Raw genomic sequence first — 18495 nt, 5'->3', positions numbered from 1 at the left:
TACGACCTATTCTTGAGTACACCTCAAGTGTCTGGGATCCATGCCAGGTCAGACTGAAGGAAGACGTTGAGGTAATTCAGAGGAGAGCTGCTAGATTTGTTACCGGTAGGTTTGAACAACATGTAAGAGTTATGGAGATGCTACATGAACTCAAATAGGAATCCCTGGAGGGAAGGCGACGTTCTTTTCGAGAAACACTGTTGAGAAAATTTAGAGAACTGGCATTTGAAGCTGACTGCCGAACGATACTACAGCAGCCAAAATACATTGCGCATAAGGACCATAAAGATAAGATATGAGAACTCAAGGCTCATACAGAGGTATATAGACAGTTGTTTAACCCTCACTCAATCTGCAATGGAACAGGAAAGGAAATGTCAAATAGTTGTACAAGGTACCCTCCGCCATGCACAGTACAGTTGCCTGTGGAGTATCTATGTAGATGTGGATTCTTCTAATATTGCAATCAAACCAAAATGGATCTTTGTTCCCTCATATTATCTTTCTCACACATTTAAGAGTGAAGTTTATGATATGTTTAAGCTTCAATCCCGACTCTTCTATTTTGTCATATTTTAATGAACTGTTCTCATTCCAACTCACATTTGAACATTCCACACTCACTTCAGCCATTAACACGGAACTTTTAGTTTCCTGACTGAGTTTTCCTTTCACACATACATCTCATACTTCTCAGAGGCCAGATGTCACTATAAATTTCTCATACTTGTCACGCAATGTTCAGTTCCTCAGTTGTTCTCTTTAGAACTTTTTGTTGCTTCAGTTGTGTCATGTTATTGAGTGTGCATATGACTTTCTGTAGCTGCTTTATTGCGATTATTGAGATGATACTTTTTGATTTGGAAACAAAAAAGTGCAAAACATTTTCAAATTAAAAAAAATGCATGTTATCATGGAAAAAGACAGTAATTTGCAGGGGAATGCTAATAACTGTAACCACACACCAAGTTCTTCAACGAAAAAAGTGAAAAGCAATTTCATTACTTTATAATCTACAGAAAACAGAGGAAATGTGATTAGTAATACAGATTTAATGTTTAAGGAAGTAAAAAGATGTCTTTATTGTGTGTATGATGGACAAGTGCAATTACACACTGTTTTCTTAGGCTTCGGCTATAAAATAAAAATCACATGTGAAAAGCGTAGAAGCAATAGAGCTTTCCAAAACAGCACAATGATTGTAGATAAGAAATGGGTGTATGAGATCAACAAACAAAATGTTAACAAAACTTCCTGGCAGATTAAAACTGTGTGCCCGACCGAGACTCGAACTCGGGACCTTTGCCTTTCGCGGGCAAGTGCTCTACCATCTGAGCTACCGAAGCAAGACTCACGCCCGGTCTCACAGCTTCACTTCTGCCAGTATCTCGCAGTTTCATATCAGTGCACACTCCGCTTCAGAGTGAAAATCTCATTCTGAAAATGTTAACACTTTAGAGGTGCTTAGGATAAGGTTTATCAAGCATCAGGATATTTTGATTTTTAAGTTCTTGTGGTTTTATTTTTTGTAGTTGAAGGTGTTGGTTTTTTTTTGTATCAGTAGTTGTGGTTGACCTATTTGGGTCAAGGGAAATGTCCAATTCCAATTTTTGTAGTTTTAGCTGTAGGTATTGGTGTTTGGTATTGTCAGCTGTGGCTGATCTATATAGATAAGGGAAATGCCCCTTTACAATTTTCGTAGTTTTAATTGTAGGTGTTGGTCTTTTGGTATTGTCAGCTGTGGCTGACCTATACAGGTCAAGTGAATTGTCCAATACCTATAGACTTTTGTTGGTTTTGTGGAATGTTGTAATTTTGTTGGTTTTTTTTTCTCGTCATTTTGTGTGTTTTGGGATAGTGGTGCAATTTTTTTTTACTGTTATATTTAGCTTGCCCCACCCTAACACCCCCCCCCCCCAATTTCCGCAGTTTTTCTGTTAGATTGCCTGTATTTTTGGAGGGAGATGTTATTGACTTATTTATATGTATTTTCATGTTCGTTGCCATGTGTATGTACTGACATAATAGGCACCATATTAGAGCTGCTTAGAATAGGCATTCCCTCCCAGGGGACATCGCCTTATCGAAGGCACCTTCAGTGCTGGGCGGGAGTGTTTGCGTGCTCTGACAAAGTCCAGAGCTGTGCCGGCAGTAGTGTAGCTACTGGCAGGGCCACACAAGCCAGATTGGTCTCAATGGAGGGGTCAGACAAAGTGTGTCCCACAACGTAGGGCGGGGGTGGGGGGTCTCTATAGGCGTAGGGCAGCCAACCCTCCTAGATGAGTAACCTTAAAAAAAATCCAGGTCCTCACAAGTTGGGGGTTGGGCGTGTGGCTAACAACTCCACCCCAGAAAAAAGTGCTGTTGCAGATACTATACACGTGCCTCAGAACGGAAAGGATTGCCTGTTGATGACCCGGCAAGAAACACAGTTAAAGTGAAGGAACACGGATATTCAGATAGCTACATGGAATGTGAGGACACTCAAGAGGCCTGGAAAGCTACAAGAAATTGGGAATGAACTAGATAAGTATCAAGTGAAAATAGCAGCAATACAAGAAACTGGATGGAAAGGGCAAGGAATGATAGCATCGGAGGAACATTTAATGATGTGCAATGGTGGAGATACAGGATTTTATGGCACTGGTTTCCTTCTACATAGTTCTATGAAGGCTAATGTAATTGGTTTTATGGCAATAAGAGAGAGAATGTGTTCTCTAAGGATAAGGGCAAAATTTTTTAATGTTACAACAGTGAATGTCTACGCCCCTATGGAGGAGGCAGATGAAGAAGCAAAGGATATTTTATGCCAAATTGGAAGAAGAAATTGGTAAAATTCAAAAGCACAATGTGAAAATAATACCTAAATGCAAAAATAGGGAAAGAAGAGATATATAGAAGTATAATAGGAAAGGAAAGCCTACACGATGACAGTAATGATAATGGGCTCAGACTGATGGACTTCGCCAGTGAGAAGAACATGATAATAAAAAGCACCTATCACCCAAGGAAAGATATTAAGAAATGTATACGGGTATCACGCAATGAAAACACAAGAAAACAAATAGATCACATACTCATAGACAAAAGCCATGCAACAGATATTATGGAAGTTAGCAGCTGCAGAGGTTCAGATGGAGACACAGGGCACTACTTAGTATGAATTAGATATAGGCAGAAGATAGATTTGGTAAGAAACCAAAAGAATAAGATAAGAATGAAACACAATATACAAAGACCCCAAATGAAGGAAACACAGGAAAAATATAGGAAGAAACTAGAAGAGATACTGGAAGCAAGGAGAAACACAGGGAATGAAGATAATGTGGTAACTAAATGGGAGTCATTGAAAACTGCAATTAGCGAGGCTGCAGAAGAGATACTGAGGAGAGAACAGAGCAAAAGGGTGGTTAAGTGGTTCGCTGTGGAATGCTTAACGGTAATACATGAGAGAAATGAAATGAGACGGAGAATGTTGCAAAGGAATACAAGGTTAGCAGCAGAAGAATACAGAGAAAAGAGGTAAAAGAGCGGATTAAGCTTCGTAGGGTAAAGAAAAGGCAGCATGAAAGGAGAAGGATAGAGCAGCTGGATGAAATGTAAGACAATAAAGGGATCAGAAGTTTCTATGAAAGAACAAGAGATTTGAAGAAATGTTTCCAACCGCGCGCAGTTTTCTATAAGCATAAGGATGGAAATCTAATTGGAGATAAAAGTAAAGTCCTAGAAAGGTGGCAAAAGTATTTTACCAAACTGCTTGATGGTAAGAAGGGGATAAAGAAGAAGGAACCGTGATTGAGAATGAAAGGGAACAGGACTCAGAATTGGAATCAGAGTTAGATGTAGAGGATCGGAAAGAGGAAGTAGTACCAGAGCTAGAAGAAGTAAAGAATGCTATCAAGAGCCTAAAAAATAATAAAGCAGCAGGAGAAGATGGCATAGAGGCCGAATTATTAAAATATGGGGGGAAGAAAATGGAGGAGGCAGTCCATGAATTGATAAAGGAAATATGGATAAAGGAGGTAATGCCTAAGGATTGGAACTTGTGATAGTGCCACACAAAACAACAAGGGGTGGAAGCCTCTCCACGAAAAACACAACCACACCATAACACCACCGCCTCTGAATTTTACTGTTGGCACTACACATGCTGGCAGACGATATTCATCGGGCATTTGCCATATCCACACCCTGCTATCGGATCGCCACATTGTGTACCGCGATTCATCACTCCACACAGTGTTATTTTCCCTGTTCAATCGTCCAATGTTTACGCTCCTTACAGCAAATGAGGCGTCATTTGGCATTTTCCGGCCTAATGTGTGGCTTATGAGCATACACTCAACCATGAAATCCACTGTCATGGTACTTGTGATAGTGCCACACAAAACAACAACGGGTGGAAGCCTCTCCACGAAAAACACAACCACACCATAACACCACCGCCTCTGAATTTTACTGTTGGCACTACACATGCTGGCAGACGATATTCATCGGGCATTTGCCATATCCACACCCTGCTATTGGATCGCCACATTGTGTACCGCGATTCATCAATCCACACAGTGTTATTTTCCTGTTCAATCGTCCGATGTTTACGCTCCTTACAGCAAGTGAGGTGTCATTTGACATTTTCCGGCCTAATGTGGGGCTTATGAGCATACATTCAACCATGAAATCCACTGTCATGGTACTTGTTGTGGATCCTAATGCAGTTTGGAATTCCCGTGTGATGGTCTGGATAGATGTCTGGCTATTACACATTATGACCCTCTTCAACTGTTGGCGGTCTCTGTCGGTCAACAGACAAGATTGGCCTGTACACTTTTGTGCTGTAGAGTCAATCCAAATGAAGTGGTCCAATAAAAATTAAGTTGGTTGCTTGACCATTTTTAAATATTTTAATTTTTTTATATGTGATTACCCTATATTTGTGAAGTTCAAAACAGTTGTTAGAAAAATTTTACCTTTCACCTTTACGGAATGGCGGCCATTTTAGTTTGTAAACGTGTGACGATGTTTCAGTTTAGTGACGTTAGCACAAATATGAATATCTCTGCACTGGGTTAAGTTACAACATTGCAATTGATATGATTGTTTTTAGAAAAGAGTCCTCTACAACATTGTTTATTACACAAAATACCCTAAATTAAAAAATAACCAGTCAAAACGACCTCCATAGTTTGGTTTTCAATTTTTCAAAAATCCACTTTTTAGGCCTAAAAATAACAAACAAGCCTCAACAATTTTGTAAACAAGGAGTAATTTATGAGAGTCTATTTTCTTCCTATAGTTAGTTATCATACACTACTAGTCTCATATAGAGCATGAACACTAACAAATGTTTCCTTAATTCTTTATGAAGTTTTGAAATTTGAAAATTTTCATTTTTTGTAAAGTATGGGGTTAGTTGTCTAAGGTGGGATTGAATAAAATAGCCCTTAGCACTATGGGACTTAACATCTGAGGTCATCAGTCCCCTAGAACTTAGAACTACTTAACCCTAACTAACCTAAGGACATCACACACATCCATGCCCGAGGCAGGATTGGAACCTGCGACCATAGCGGCCGCGCGGTTGCAGACTGAAGTGCGTAGAACCACTTGGCCACACCAGCCGGCGGGACTGAATATAAAAATATGATTTTTGCACAGTTTGTACACTTATATGATAGCAACATACAGTAAAAATTTCAACATTGATATCTGACTGTGAACAAAGATATGAATGTTTGAAAATGAGGAGATACTTCACATTACTCTACAACTGATCTTATGGCTGTAGTCTATTCATATGTGATGTTGGCGGGATATAATCAATTATTATTGAAGTAAGGTACTGAATTATACACAAAAAGTGGAAGCATTACTGAAAGTAACATTTATATTATTTTGACATACTAAAAATAAATATTTTCAGTTAACATCCTTTGAGATGCGACTGTTCCTAAAACTGGTGGTGAATGTTAAGAACACTTATTTCTTCAGACAGCTTCTTTGATATAGAAGAAGACCTCTCAGTTGCTGTGGTAAGTTCAAGCACTGAAAGTTTCCTTAAAACATTTTTCATTGGTATCTAAACTTTATCACTAGTAGATTTCTTGAATGATGTTCTTGGACCAGCATGGTAGTAAAAATGCACAAAAACATCAATGTTCTCCAAACTTGTTCTTTCAACCTCTGTGAGCCACCAATGTACCTTTTTTCACACATGCTGCTATGCCATTCAACATTAAAGACAGAGATGTGATTTTACTGACATAATGATCCCCATAAATTTCGGTTTCTCGTGTTATGGTACATAACATCAAACTAAGTTTTCTGCAATGTCAAGGAATTTGTGAAAATGCCTTCTTCCGTTTGTAGCTATACAGTTTTCAAACCTGATTTGAGGTGTTGTTTTCATATGCCCGAACCACTTCTTCTTTCTTGATCAGAAAATATGCAATGCCTTTAATATTATCCTTGCAAAAGCCTTATATATCCTGTACTGTGAGCATTTGGTCTGTGGTTGGCCTTTGTAGGCTGGCTTTATTTACTTCATGTTTTGTTGTACCTCCTACTCCATTACATGCATTTTTACCATGGCAAGATGCAAAAAGTGCCATTCAGCCTCCAACCCAAAGTCTACTTTGTGGTTGCACAAATTTGAAAAATTCTTTTTGTTCTTATACTGACTACCACTTCCATCTGAAAAGTATATCAGCTTCTCAACATAGGGAAAATTTTCTTTTATGTAATTTATTAAATACTTTTGAAACACATGTACAGCCAAAGTGTTGTGCTCCAAGTAGTCACTTAGAATGCAAATTGAAGAACTGCAAACTTCATCTTTCTCATTTTTAAAGTAGAGAATAAATGATGCACTGTTGCCTGGTCATTGGCCCAGTAGTACCCTTGTATTGCATTCTCAATCACAAATGTAAAATTTTCCGCAAAATCAGCTAGCACTTTGCCTTCAGTTTCATGAAGTTGTGCTTTTTTGTCCTTTAAAAACTTACTTTGGATTTAGAAACATAGTGGTGACTTCTGAGTTTTTGTTAAGTTGTCAATTAAAGATTCCAAGTACTCTTCCTGAGATTTAACCATTGTTATCATTTCTGCCCTGTCAGTTGTGACACACTATTTGAAGGTAATACTGTCTGGCATTTCCTCATCATATTCGTGATACCATTAAATCTAGTAACTGTTTGTAGTTAAGATCACTGAGTTATGCACCCGCACTCATCAGTTTGACATTTTGATGATATAAACAAACACATACGGAGTGTGTCCCTGAGGATCCAGCCAAAATACACCACTTCGGGCAGAGGTCAGAAAATTTTGGCCTTCCAATTTTGCATTCAGGATGAGAATTTTTGAAAGCTACATAAAGTTCACTTAAAGTTGACAGCATTGGTCGTTTCTGCTTTGTTACTTTAACTCCATTTATAACAACTCTTTTGCTATCTTTGCAACCTGGGCACATTCTACTATTTTCATCATCTTCAAAAAAACTGCTGGATCTTTTTAATTGTTTTGGCTGTAATAGCCAACAAACTAGCAAATGTTTGAATGATGGATTTAATGAAAGCAGATGTAAGTATTAAACCTGTAAATATTAGAAGTTAAAATTTAATTCATGTACATAATTTTACTGTTTACTGACTGGGGATCATTAAAATTAATGAAACTCAAGTTATTCTAATTATATTTCTGTAATGTCTTTGTCTGACATATTCCACACCCAGGATGATTCCCTCTTTTATGGGTCTATGGAATGAATACTTAATCTAATATAATTTAAAATCTAATCTTCACTTATACCTACTCCTTTTTTCTTTCCTAAAACTGGAAGAATGCCTTTCTCTTTCACTAATTTTCGGGTTAGTTTAACCAAACAATGAGAAACATTGAATTCATGAACTATTTTTTCTCTTGATCATGAGTCAGGGAGCAAACTTAAAATTTTAACTTTTTCCTCTTTAGATATCATTGAACATTTAATTTTAATTTCTCTATTAAGCTCAAATATTCAGTGTCAGATGATGCTGGTGGTAGGTTTCCTTCTTCTTTAGAAATAATGTTGGTACAGTATCTGTATTATTAAAGCAGGATTCCAAGTCTTTTCTAATTTTGTCTGAAAATTGTTGAACCTTATTTTCAATAGATGCTTTTCTTTTTCTGTTACTTCATTTTATTATTTTCGACGCAGGAGATACGTCTAACTTAGAACAAGCAAAATCCAATGTGCTAACAGCTTCCTCAGTAGGAATATAGATGTCATTAACAAGGTTACATGATTCTGGCTCTGGATTTTCACAACAAATATTTTTGAGTAACAATTTGGGCACAGAGAATTTCCAGGAATCACATTACGTTTCATTTGGGAAGCTGTTTCACATAACAAGGAAAAATGTTCAAGTTTTATTTCCCTCAAACGTTTAGTAATAGGCTTTTATGAACTTTAAGTAGATCACAGCACTTTCTTCCAAAAATGTGATTGTACTTCAGAATATGTTTCTTCTCATGATACTCACACACTGATGTTACAGAAGAACTTACTCAGAATTTAAACAGGGTTTGTCAAACTTCATCAAAGTCAATGACTTTTTCAAGTTTTTTGAAACTGAACCATAAACTGTTTTGTGACACACTTCACATGCTATCCATCCAACAGAGCACTGTTCATCCAAGTTAATCTCTCAAAATTAATTACAAATTACACACAGAACAAAGCACTTAACACAGCCTACACTCTCGAAGTATGTACATCCACTTTAACAGAGGTTTCAGAACATACTGACTACAACAAGGCCACACACAGCAATAATGTACTTCCACAATGCCACACCCAGCAATAATGTACTTCTTTATTGACAATAAACCTAAACGTACATGGGTATTTTTATTACCATAAAACAAAAGCAAAAGCTCCTATTGTTTAATATTGCATTATTAAAAATAAATAAACTAGATGAATATTGGGTGATGGTGTTAACTAAATATGTCACAATTAAATTTTATTACAAAGAAACAATAAATCACTTAAATAGGCAACCACCCTAAGATCAATTGTACAGTAATGTGAATTGTTGCTGCTGTTGTTGTGGTCTTCAGTCCTGAGACTGGTCTGATGCAGCTCTCCATGCTACTCTATCCTGTGCAAGCTCCTTCATCTCCCAGTACCTAATGCAACCTACATTCTTCTGAATCTGCTTAGTGTATTCATCTCTTGGTCTACCTTTACGATTTTTACCCTCCACACTGCCCTCCAATGCTAAATTTGTGATCCCTTGATGCCTCAAAACATGTCCTACCAACCAATCCCTTCTTCTAGTCAAATTGTGCCACAAACTTCTCTTCTCCCCAATCCTATTCAATACCTCCTCATTAGTTACGTGGGCTACCCACCTTATCTTCAGCATTCTTCTGTAGCACCACATTTCGAAAGCTTCTATTCTCTTCTTGTCCATACTAGTTATCATCCATGTTTCACTTCCATACATGGCTACACTCCATACAAATACTTTCAGAAACGACTTCCTGACACTTAAATCTATACTCGATGTTAACAAATTTCTCTTCTTCAGAAACGATTTCCTTGCAATTTCCAGTCTACACTTTATATCCTCTCTACTTCGACCATCATCAGTTATTTTGATCCCCAAATAGCAAAACTCCTTTACTACTTTTAGTGTCTCATTTCCTAATCTAGTTCCCTCACCATCACCCAATTTAATTCGATTACATTCCATTATCCTCGTTTTTCTTTTGTTGACGTTCATCTTATATCCTCCTTTCAAGACACTGCCCATTCTGTTCAACTGCTCTTCCAAGTCCTTTGCTGTCTCTGACAGAATTACAATGTCATCGGCGAACCTCAAAGTTTTTATTTCTTCTCCCTGGATTTTAATACCTACTCCAAATTTTTCTTTTGTTTCCTTTACTGCTTGCTCAATATACAGATTGAATAACATCGGGGAGAGGCTACAACCCTGTCTCACTCCCTGCCCAACCACTGCTTCCCTTTCATGCCCCTCGACTCTTATAACTGCCATCTGGTTTCTGTACAAATTGTAGATAGCCTTTTGCTCCCTGTATTTTACCAGTGCCTCCTTCAGAATTTGAAAGAGAGTATTCCAGTCAACATTGTCAAAAGCTTTCTCAAAGTCTACAAATGCTAGAAACGTAGGTTTGCCTTTTCTTAATCTTTCTTCTAAGATAAGTCGTAAGGTCAGTATTGCCTCACGTGTTCCAACATTTCTACGGAATCCAAACTGATCTTCCCCGAGGTCGGCTTCTACCAGTTTTTCCATTCGTCTGTAAATAATTCGCGTTAGTATTTTGCAGCTGTGACTTATTAAACTTATAATTCGGTAATTTTCACATCTCTCAACACCTGCTTTCTTTGGAATTGGTATTATTATATTCTTCTTGAAGTCTGAGGGTATTTCTCCTGTCTCATACATCTTGCTCACCAGATGGTAGAGTTTTGTCAGGACTGGCTCTCCCAAGGCCGCCAGTAGTTCTAATGGAATGTTGTCTACTCCCGGGGCCTTTTTTCGACTCAGGTCTTTCAGTGCTCTGTCAAACTCTTCACACAGTATCTTATCTCCCATTTCATCTTCATCTACATTCTCTTCATTTACATAATACTGTCCTCAAGTACATCGCCCTTGTGCAGATCCTCTATATACTCCTTCCATCTTTCTGCTTTCCCTACTTTGCTTAGAACTGGGTTCCCATCTGAGCTCTTGATATTCATACAAGTGGCTCTCTTTTTTCCAAAGGTCTCTTTAATTTTCCTGTAGGCAGTATCTATCTTACCCCTAGTGAGATAAGCCTCTACATCCTTACATTTGTCCTCTAGCCATTCCTGCTTAGCCATTTTGCACTGCCTGTCGATCTCATTTTTGAGACATTTGTATTCCTTTTTACCTGCTTCATTTACTGCATTTTTATATTTTCTCCTTTCATCAATTAAATTCAATATTTCTTCTGTTACCCAAGGATTTCTACTAGCCCTCGCCTTTTTACCTACTTGATTCTCTGCTGCCTTCAATACTTCATCCCTCAGAGCTACCCAATATTCTTCTACTGTATTTCTTTCCCCCATTCCTGTCAATTGTTCCCTTATGCTCTCCCTGAAACTCTGTACAACCTCTGGTTCTTTCAGTTTATCCAGGTCCCATCTCCTTAAATTCCCACCTTTTTGCAATTTCTTCAGTTTTAATCTACAGGTCATAAGCAATAGATTGTGGTCAGAGTCCACATCTGCCCCTGGAAATATCTTACAATTTAAAACCTGGTTCCTAAATCTCTGTTTTGCCATTATATAATCTATCTGATACCTTTTAGTATCTCCAGGATTCTTCCATGTATACAACCTTCTTTTATGATTCTTGAACCAAGTGTTAGCTATGATTAAGCTATGCTCTGTGCAAAATTCTACCAGACGGCTTCCTCTTTTATTTCTTACCCCCAATCCATATTCACCTACTATGTTTCCTTCTCTCCCTTTTCCTACTCTCGAATTACAGTCACCCATGACTATTAAATTTTCATCTCCCTTCACTACCTGAATAATTTCTTTTATCTCATCATACATTTCTTCAATTTCTTCGTCATCTGCAGAGCTATTTGGAATATAAACTTGCACTACTGTAGTAGGCGTGGGCTTCGTGTCTATCTTGGCCACTATAATATGTTCACCGTGCTGTTTGTAGTAGCTTACCCGCATTCCTATTTTTTTATTCATTATTAAACCTACTCCTGCATTACCCCTATTTGATTTTGTATTTATAACCCTGTATTCACCTGACCAGAAGTCTTGTTCCTCCTGCCACCGAACTTCACTAATTCCCATTATATATAACTTTAACCTATCCATTTCCCTTTTTAAATTTTCTAACCTACCTGCCCGATTAAGGGATCTGACATTCCACACACTGGTCCGTAGAACGCCAATTTTATTTCTCCTGATAATGACGTCCTCTTGAGTAGTCCCCGCCCGGAGATCCGAATGGGGGACTATTTTACCTCCGGAATATCTTACCCAAGAGGATGCCATCATCGTTTAACCATACAGTAAATCTGCATGCCCTTGGGAAAAGAATTATATCCTCATTTTCAAAAATTCATATCTTTGTTCACAGTCAGATATCAATGTTGAAAATTTTACAGTACATTGCTATCATATAGGTGTACAAACTGTGCAAAAATCATTTTTTATATTCAGTCCCACCTGAGATAACCAACCCTAAACTTCACAAAAAAATGAAAATTTTCAAATTTCAAAAATTCATAAAAAATTAAGAAAACATTTCTAAGTGTTCTTCCTCTATATGAGACTAGTAGTGTATGTTATCTAACTATAGGAAAAAAATAGACTCTCATAAATCACGCCTTGTTTGTTATTTTTGGGCCTAAAAAGTGGGTTTTTGAGAATTTGGATACCCAACTTGGGAGGTCATTTTGAGTGGTTATTTTTGAATTTAGGGTACTTCGTGTAATAGACAATGTTGTAGAGGACACTTTTCTAAAAACAATCATGTCAATTGCAATGTTGTAACTTAACCCAGTGCAGAGATATCCAAATTTTCGCTAATGTCTCCAGACTGAAAAATCGTCACGGGCCTACAAATAAAAATGGCCACCATCCAGTAAAGGTGCAAGATAAATTATTTTAAAAAACTGTTCTGAACTTCTCAAATATAGGGCAATCACATATAAAAAAATTAAAATATTTAAAAATGGCCAAGCAACAATCACTGGACCACTTCATATCGATTGACCCTGTAGATGTCCCTTCATGTTTCCATTTCACTATCACATCAGGAACAGTGGAATTAGGGATGTTTATGAGTGTGGAAATCTCGTATACAGACATATCGCACAAGTGACACCCAATCCCTGACCACATTCAAAGTCTGCGCGTTCTGTGGAGCGCCCCATTCTGCTCTCTCACGATGTCTAATGACTAGTAAGGCCGCTGATACGGAGTACCTGGCAGCACAATGCACCTAATATGAAAAACATACGAATTTGGCGGTGTCCAGATACTTTTCATCACATAGTGGATAAGGCAACCACTCATCTACAGTGGACAAAACAGCACTTACACTAACTTTGAGCAATAGTTCTTATCCTAACAATAGAACACACACTCACCACACAACCACACTGGTACCAAAATGTAGGCTCCTGTGGCTAGGCAAGACTTGCCATCATCACAGGAGTGTGCGTTTGGGTATCTGTGTGGTTCTGTGTCTGAATGTGTGTGTTATTGCTATAAATGATCTAGTGCAACTTAGTGCAAATTAGTTATTTATTCAATTGTGTGCCCCCCCCCCCCCATACTGATATGTATATTTTTTCACATAATAAACTCGTGTAATTACCTTAAATTATATTTTTTGAAGAACAAAAATTAGACTGTACCTAACTTTAGTGTGCTATAACTCTATCTGCTCCTTATGCATTCCTTAATTTAGAACAGTACTAGAATACCACACAATCACAAACAGGAGTATTACCTATGAGGAATATTACAAAAGTTCTCCCTTCTAAATAATTTCTGTAGCCTATATGCATACAACTATACGTAATCCACAAGCCACTACAGTCAATGTACGTCAGACGGTGCACAGTAAATTATGCCTTCCATTCAATTCTAGTATAACCGTCATGGCCATTATGTGACATCTATGTGGAATGAACAAATATTTTTTCTCGATTTGTTTCAGAAATCCCCATCACAATTTTGAGATTAAGCCATACAATAGCTCAATTTTTATTATACCATTTCACACTTAATGTGGATGTGATTTTCTTGCACTGAATAAAAAATTCTATGAAAAACAACATAGGTCACATCTGAATCTTCCTGTAACTTATGGTAACATACGTCGATAGCTGCAGAGTGAGGGAGTAAAAGGTGTTTCATTATTATGTGCCAACAGGTCATGAGCAGATTCCCTGTGACAAATACAGGGAAACATTCGCACAGTATGGTGTAAAGGGATTTTCGAATGGATGTGTAACTTAATGATAAATTAGAAGCAGATTGTGATAAAGCGAAGAAATTTGGGAAACTCAAACTATTCGGGATACATAATCGTAAAGCAAAGGGTTACTAAAACCCTTGACGCATTAAACATCGAATCGCTTCCTGAATTTAATTAGAATCTGTAGCCCTCAAGTTGAAGCAAGTTTAAATGATGTGTTACGAAGGAGCGTGGAGAAAGAAATTTTAAAAGTTGTCACTCATAATATTTTGGGCGGGAAGGAAATATGTGGTTACGGATTGAGTTCAGCTGTCCAGCCCACTCTACCGTTTCTCGGTTAAAAAAGAGATTTGGAGATTTTTTCGTGAAAAATATTAATTTCTAACACATTGCGATCAAGATATTCCTGCAAAAAAAGGCTGGTATAGTGTTACACATACACAAATAATCGTTATAAATTTATGTGAATTAATCGACAGAGTGCCCATGAAATATGCAATTCTGTGGCGTACTAAGAGAAATTGAAAACACCAAAAAAACCTGTAGAACCGGTAGATGATCTAGTCCAAGTTAGTCGTCCAATGTGGATTTAACTGGAAAGACGTTTAAATCTGCAAGTAATACTTGGTTCTAATTTTCGACATTTAGAAATAAATTAACTCTCAGCTACCCTTCAATTAATATAAACCGTTTTTACGTATTGACAACAGAAAGCACAGAAACTAACTCATTAATATAAAATTTCGCCACACATACAGAACAAACCGGTCGGCACATCATTTATCCATTTAACAAATTGTTTCTCTCACTTAACCCATCCATCAAATATTCATATTCGCAACTCACCATTCGCCTACGATAATATTTAATGTTGTCTGAAGTGTGACTTCCTTTCTGTTCGTTTTTGTTTGGTGCATTCATTAATCACATTTGTAAGTATTCAAAACGATGACTAAACTGTCATTATCATTGTCATAATTTCGGAAAATTTTATTTCATCTGTCACAAAACTGCAGTGCATGAAACATACATACTGCATAAACACACAAACACGGAAACGAATATATTTTGCTGTCACATGTCAACTAAATAAACAAACGTGAAATATATATCAAACGCGAACGTGATCGACTTGTATGTATCGATATTCTGGAGGAAGCGATAAAGAGAGCATATAGCGATTACTTATATTCTATTTTATTCACTTCTTGTTCCTTGGATCTGTTCCTTGGAACTGTATTACTCGGATATGGAACATGTCACATGTAACAACTACTTGCTGTATAGTTACCCAATATGACGAAGAAGAGAAATCGATGGCGTATATTGGGGATAAAGTAATAAATGATCCACACATCTTAGCAAACTATGTAAACGAGCATTTTTTAAGTATTGCAGAAAAGTTACAGCAAAAATTACGCCAAGCAAATATAACACCTGTAAATAATGTTGCATTAAATACAATGATGTTACTTCCAACCACAGAGAATGAAGTCAGTAAAACAATTCAAAAATTAAAAAATAAGAAGTCAGTAGGCTTACATGAAGTACCAATGTGTGTACCAAAACAACGCACAGGGATTATACAAGGCCCCTTAATAAATATAATAAATCAATCCTTCACATCAGGGACATTTCCAGAGCAGTTAAAGCAGGCAAGAGTTGTACCTTTGCTTAAAAAAGGTAATGCAGAAGACATAGAGAATTATCGGCACATTTCTGTGCTGTCAGTATTCTCAAAAATAATAGAAGCAATTATGAAAGACAGAATAATGAATTATACGAATCAATACACTCTGTTAAGCGAATTACAGTTTGATTTCCGAAGTGGCAAAATACAGAGTCAGCCATAGTAGAATTTACAAAAGTTGTACTTGATGCTCTTGATAAAGATGAGTGTGTCACAGGCATATTTTTGGATATTTCTAAGGCGGTTAATACAGTCTACCACAAGATTCTATTAAATAAATTAGAAGCATTATGAATAAGAGAGGTAGCTAACGACTGGTTTAGATCTTATCTAACAGATAGGGTAGAAACAGTAGAGATAACACACACTTCAAATAGATCTAAACATTTGGTAAAACACTAATCAGTACCAAAATACATTAATATCGGGGTTCCACAAGATAGCATATTAGGACCAATACTGTTCCTGATATACATCAATGTCTTTTCCAGTAGTGTTACTCATGGTGAAAAAATCCTCTTCGCTGATGACAGCAATATTATAGTCCTTGAGAAAACAAGAAAACTCCTTGCCACGAAAGCAAATGAAACTCTCAAGGAAGTTTATGATTGGTCAATAAGTAACAAAGTGACATTGAACATAAAGGAAACTAATGCCATGAATTTCAGTTTGAAGAGGAAAAATGGCAATGTTAAATTAAATGTAGATGGCACCTCTCTAGACTGTGTAACAAATTAAATTTCTAGGAATGAATATTAATTCTCAGTTGAGATGTGCCAGCCGGAGTGGCCGTGTGGTTCTAGGCGCTACAGTCTGGAACCGGGGCGACCGCTATGGTCGCAGGTTCTAATCCTGCCTCAGGCGTGGATGTTTGTGATGTCCTTAGGTTAGTTAGGTGTAAGTAGTTCTAAGTTCTAGGCGACTGAAGACCTCAGAAGTTAAGTCGCATTGTGCTCAGAGCAATTTGAACCATTTTCAGTTGAAATGGTGTGACCACACGAAGGTACTTGCAGACAGAATGTCATCAGCATGTTATGCCCTTAGAATACTATCATCAGTGTGTAACATGCAGTCTCTTCTAGTTACATATTATTCATATGCACACTCAATTCTTATATATGGAATTCTTTTTTGGGGAACAAATGCACAAAATATAAACACAATTTTCAAACTCCAGAAAAGAGCCATAAGAATAACAACTAAAAATACTGAAACTTCCTGGCAGATTAAAACTGTGTGCCCGAGTTCGAGTCTCGGTCGGGCACACAGTTTTAATCTGTCAGGAAGTTTCATATCAGTGCACACTCCGCTGCAGAGTGAAAATCTCATTCTGGAACTAAAAAACTAGTCGAACTCATTGTAAAAATCTGTCCAGAACACTGGGGATTTTAACTACTCCATGTGAAAACCTTTATCAGTCAGTTGTACACATCAAAACTAACAATGGTAATTACTGCATAAACAGCTCTGTCAATGACCATGCAACAAGAGATAGACTCAACTTACATTTGCCAAGAAAAAATAAAAATAAAACTCAAAACAGCATTTTCTACCAAAAGAGATTAAAGAAATTGCAAAAATACACTTATTTAAAAAGGCAGCTAAAAAGTACCTGTTTTGCAATACATTTTATACATTCAAGGATTACTTAGCTAAAACAGAGTAGGGGTTTGATAAAAAATGTTATACAAATAAATAATAATAATAATAATAATAATAATAACAATAGTAATGATTATAAAATATCCAACATTCCACATTACATCCCAACTTTATGTTTTTTTCCTTCTGTTTTTCCTTACTAGAAATACTTACCCCTGAGCTATGCATGCACAAGACTAACACCTCTTCCTCTTTCTGAGCTCAACATCTCACTCATTATGGAGGGATGCTGACTCAGTTTTCCAGGATAACAAATGGGAAGTTGCGCTACAGGGAATGGCCCAGAGACCACCAGTGTGTGTATGTGTGTGTGTGTGTGTGTGTGTGTGTGTGTGTGTGTGTGTGTGGAGTGAGTGAAGTGGTTTCTGTACAGCTTGGTTTACAGAAAGGAAACTCTACAGAAAAACTTAACACAATATCTTATAGATGCGTTAGAAGAAATAAACTTGATATCTGCTACGTGTCTGGATTTGTGTAAAACTTTTCACATAACCATCCAAGCGGCATCAACAGAAAACCTTATAGCTATGGCTTATGTGGAAATGCAGCGCAATGGATAAAATGATATGGTGGTAACAGCAAGCAGTTTGTGATTGTAGAATCAGGAGGCATATATCAAATCAGTGGTTTTAAGTACTATATACCTCAAGCATCTGTTCTTAGAACACTTATTTCAACCTCTTTATAAGCAATATAGAAGTCACTGAGAAGGATATAAAAATACTGCACGCTGGCTACATGATATAAGTAAATGTAAAAAATTCATGAAATATTGTTATTTCAACACATGACATGATACAGCTACTCAGACAGAACCAAGAAAAGAATGATCACATAGCAATATTCATAAACGAAGCAAGAGAGGAAGAAGTGACATCTAGAAGTTTTTTGTGAAATATTTTTGACAATAAGCTCCAATATATACAATATCTGCTATAAGTTAAGCACTGTAATATTTATCATGAAATGGCTTGCAAATTATGCTAACAAGCAACTTCTGTGTACAGTGTACCATTCTCTTTATGAGCTATATGATTACTTACAATATGGAATTCTTGTTTGGAGAAACTCCAAAAGCGATAATACCAAAGAAGTTTTATACTGCGAAAATATCCTGGCAAGGCACAGTGAGTATCCCTGCCTCTTCGAATGATT

The 18495-nt window shown here is 37.0% G+C and overlaps 2 protein-coding genes across 2 annotated transcripts in view; both read right to left on the bottom strand.

Moving 5' to 3' along the window:
• LOC126229554 (F-box only protein 7-like) overlaps nt 1–14813 on the bottom strand; it is a 32388-nt gene extending 17575 nt beyond the window's left edge. The window contains exon 1 of the mRNA XM_049942318.1: nt 14716–14813. Within this exon, the coding sequence (XP_049798275.1) occupies nt 14716–14719 (4 nt within the window). The 5' untranslated portion in view covers nt 14720–14813. The remainder of the gene's footprint in view (nt 1–14715) is intronic.
• The window catches only part of LOC126229552 (WASH complex subunit 5-like), a 188869-nt gene extending 173850 nt beyond the window's left edge, over nt 1–15019 (bottom strand). Inside the window, exon 1 of the mRNA XM_049942316.1 lies at nt 14835–15019. The gene's annotated coding sequence lies outside the window, so the exon portion shown is untranslated. The remainder of the gene's footprint in view (nt 1–14834) is intronic.
• Nucleotides 15020–18495: the final 3476 nt, after the last annotated feature.

The sequence above is a fragment of the Schistocerca nitens genome, unplaced genomic scaffold (assembly GCF_023898315.1).
Source record: "Schistocerca nitens isolate TAMUIC-IGC-003100 unplaced genomic scaffold, iqSchNite1.1 HiC_scaffold_375, whole genome shotgun sequence".
Classification (NCBI taxonomy): domain Eukaryota; kingdom Metazoa; phylum Arthropoda; class Insecta; order Orthoptera; family Acrididae; genus Schistocerca; species Schistocerca nitens.
This window is presented reverse-complemented; position numbering and strand designations above follow the sequence as displayed.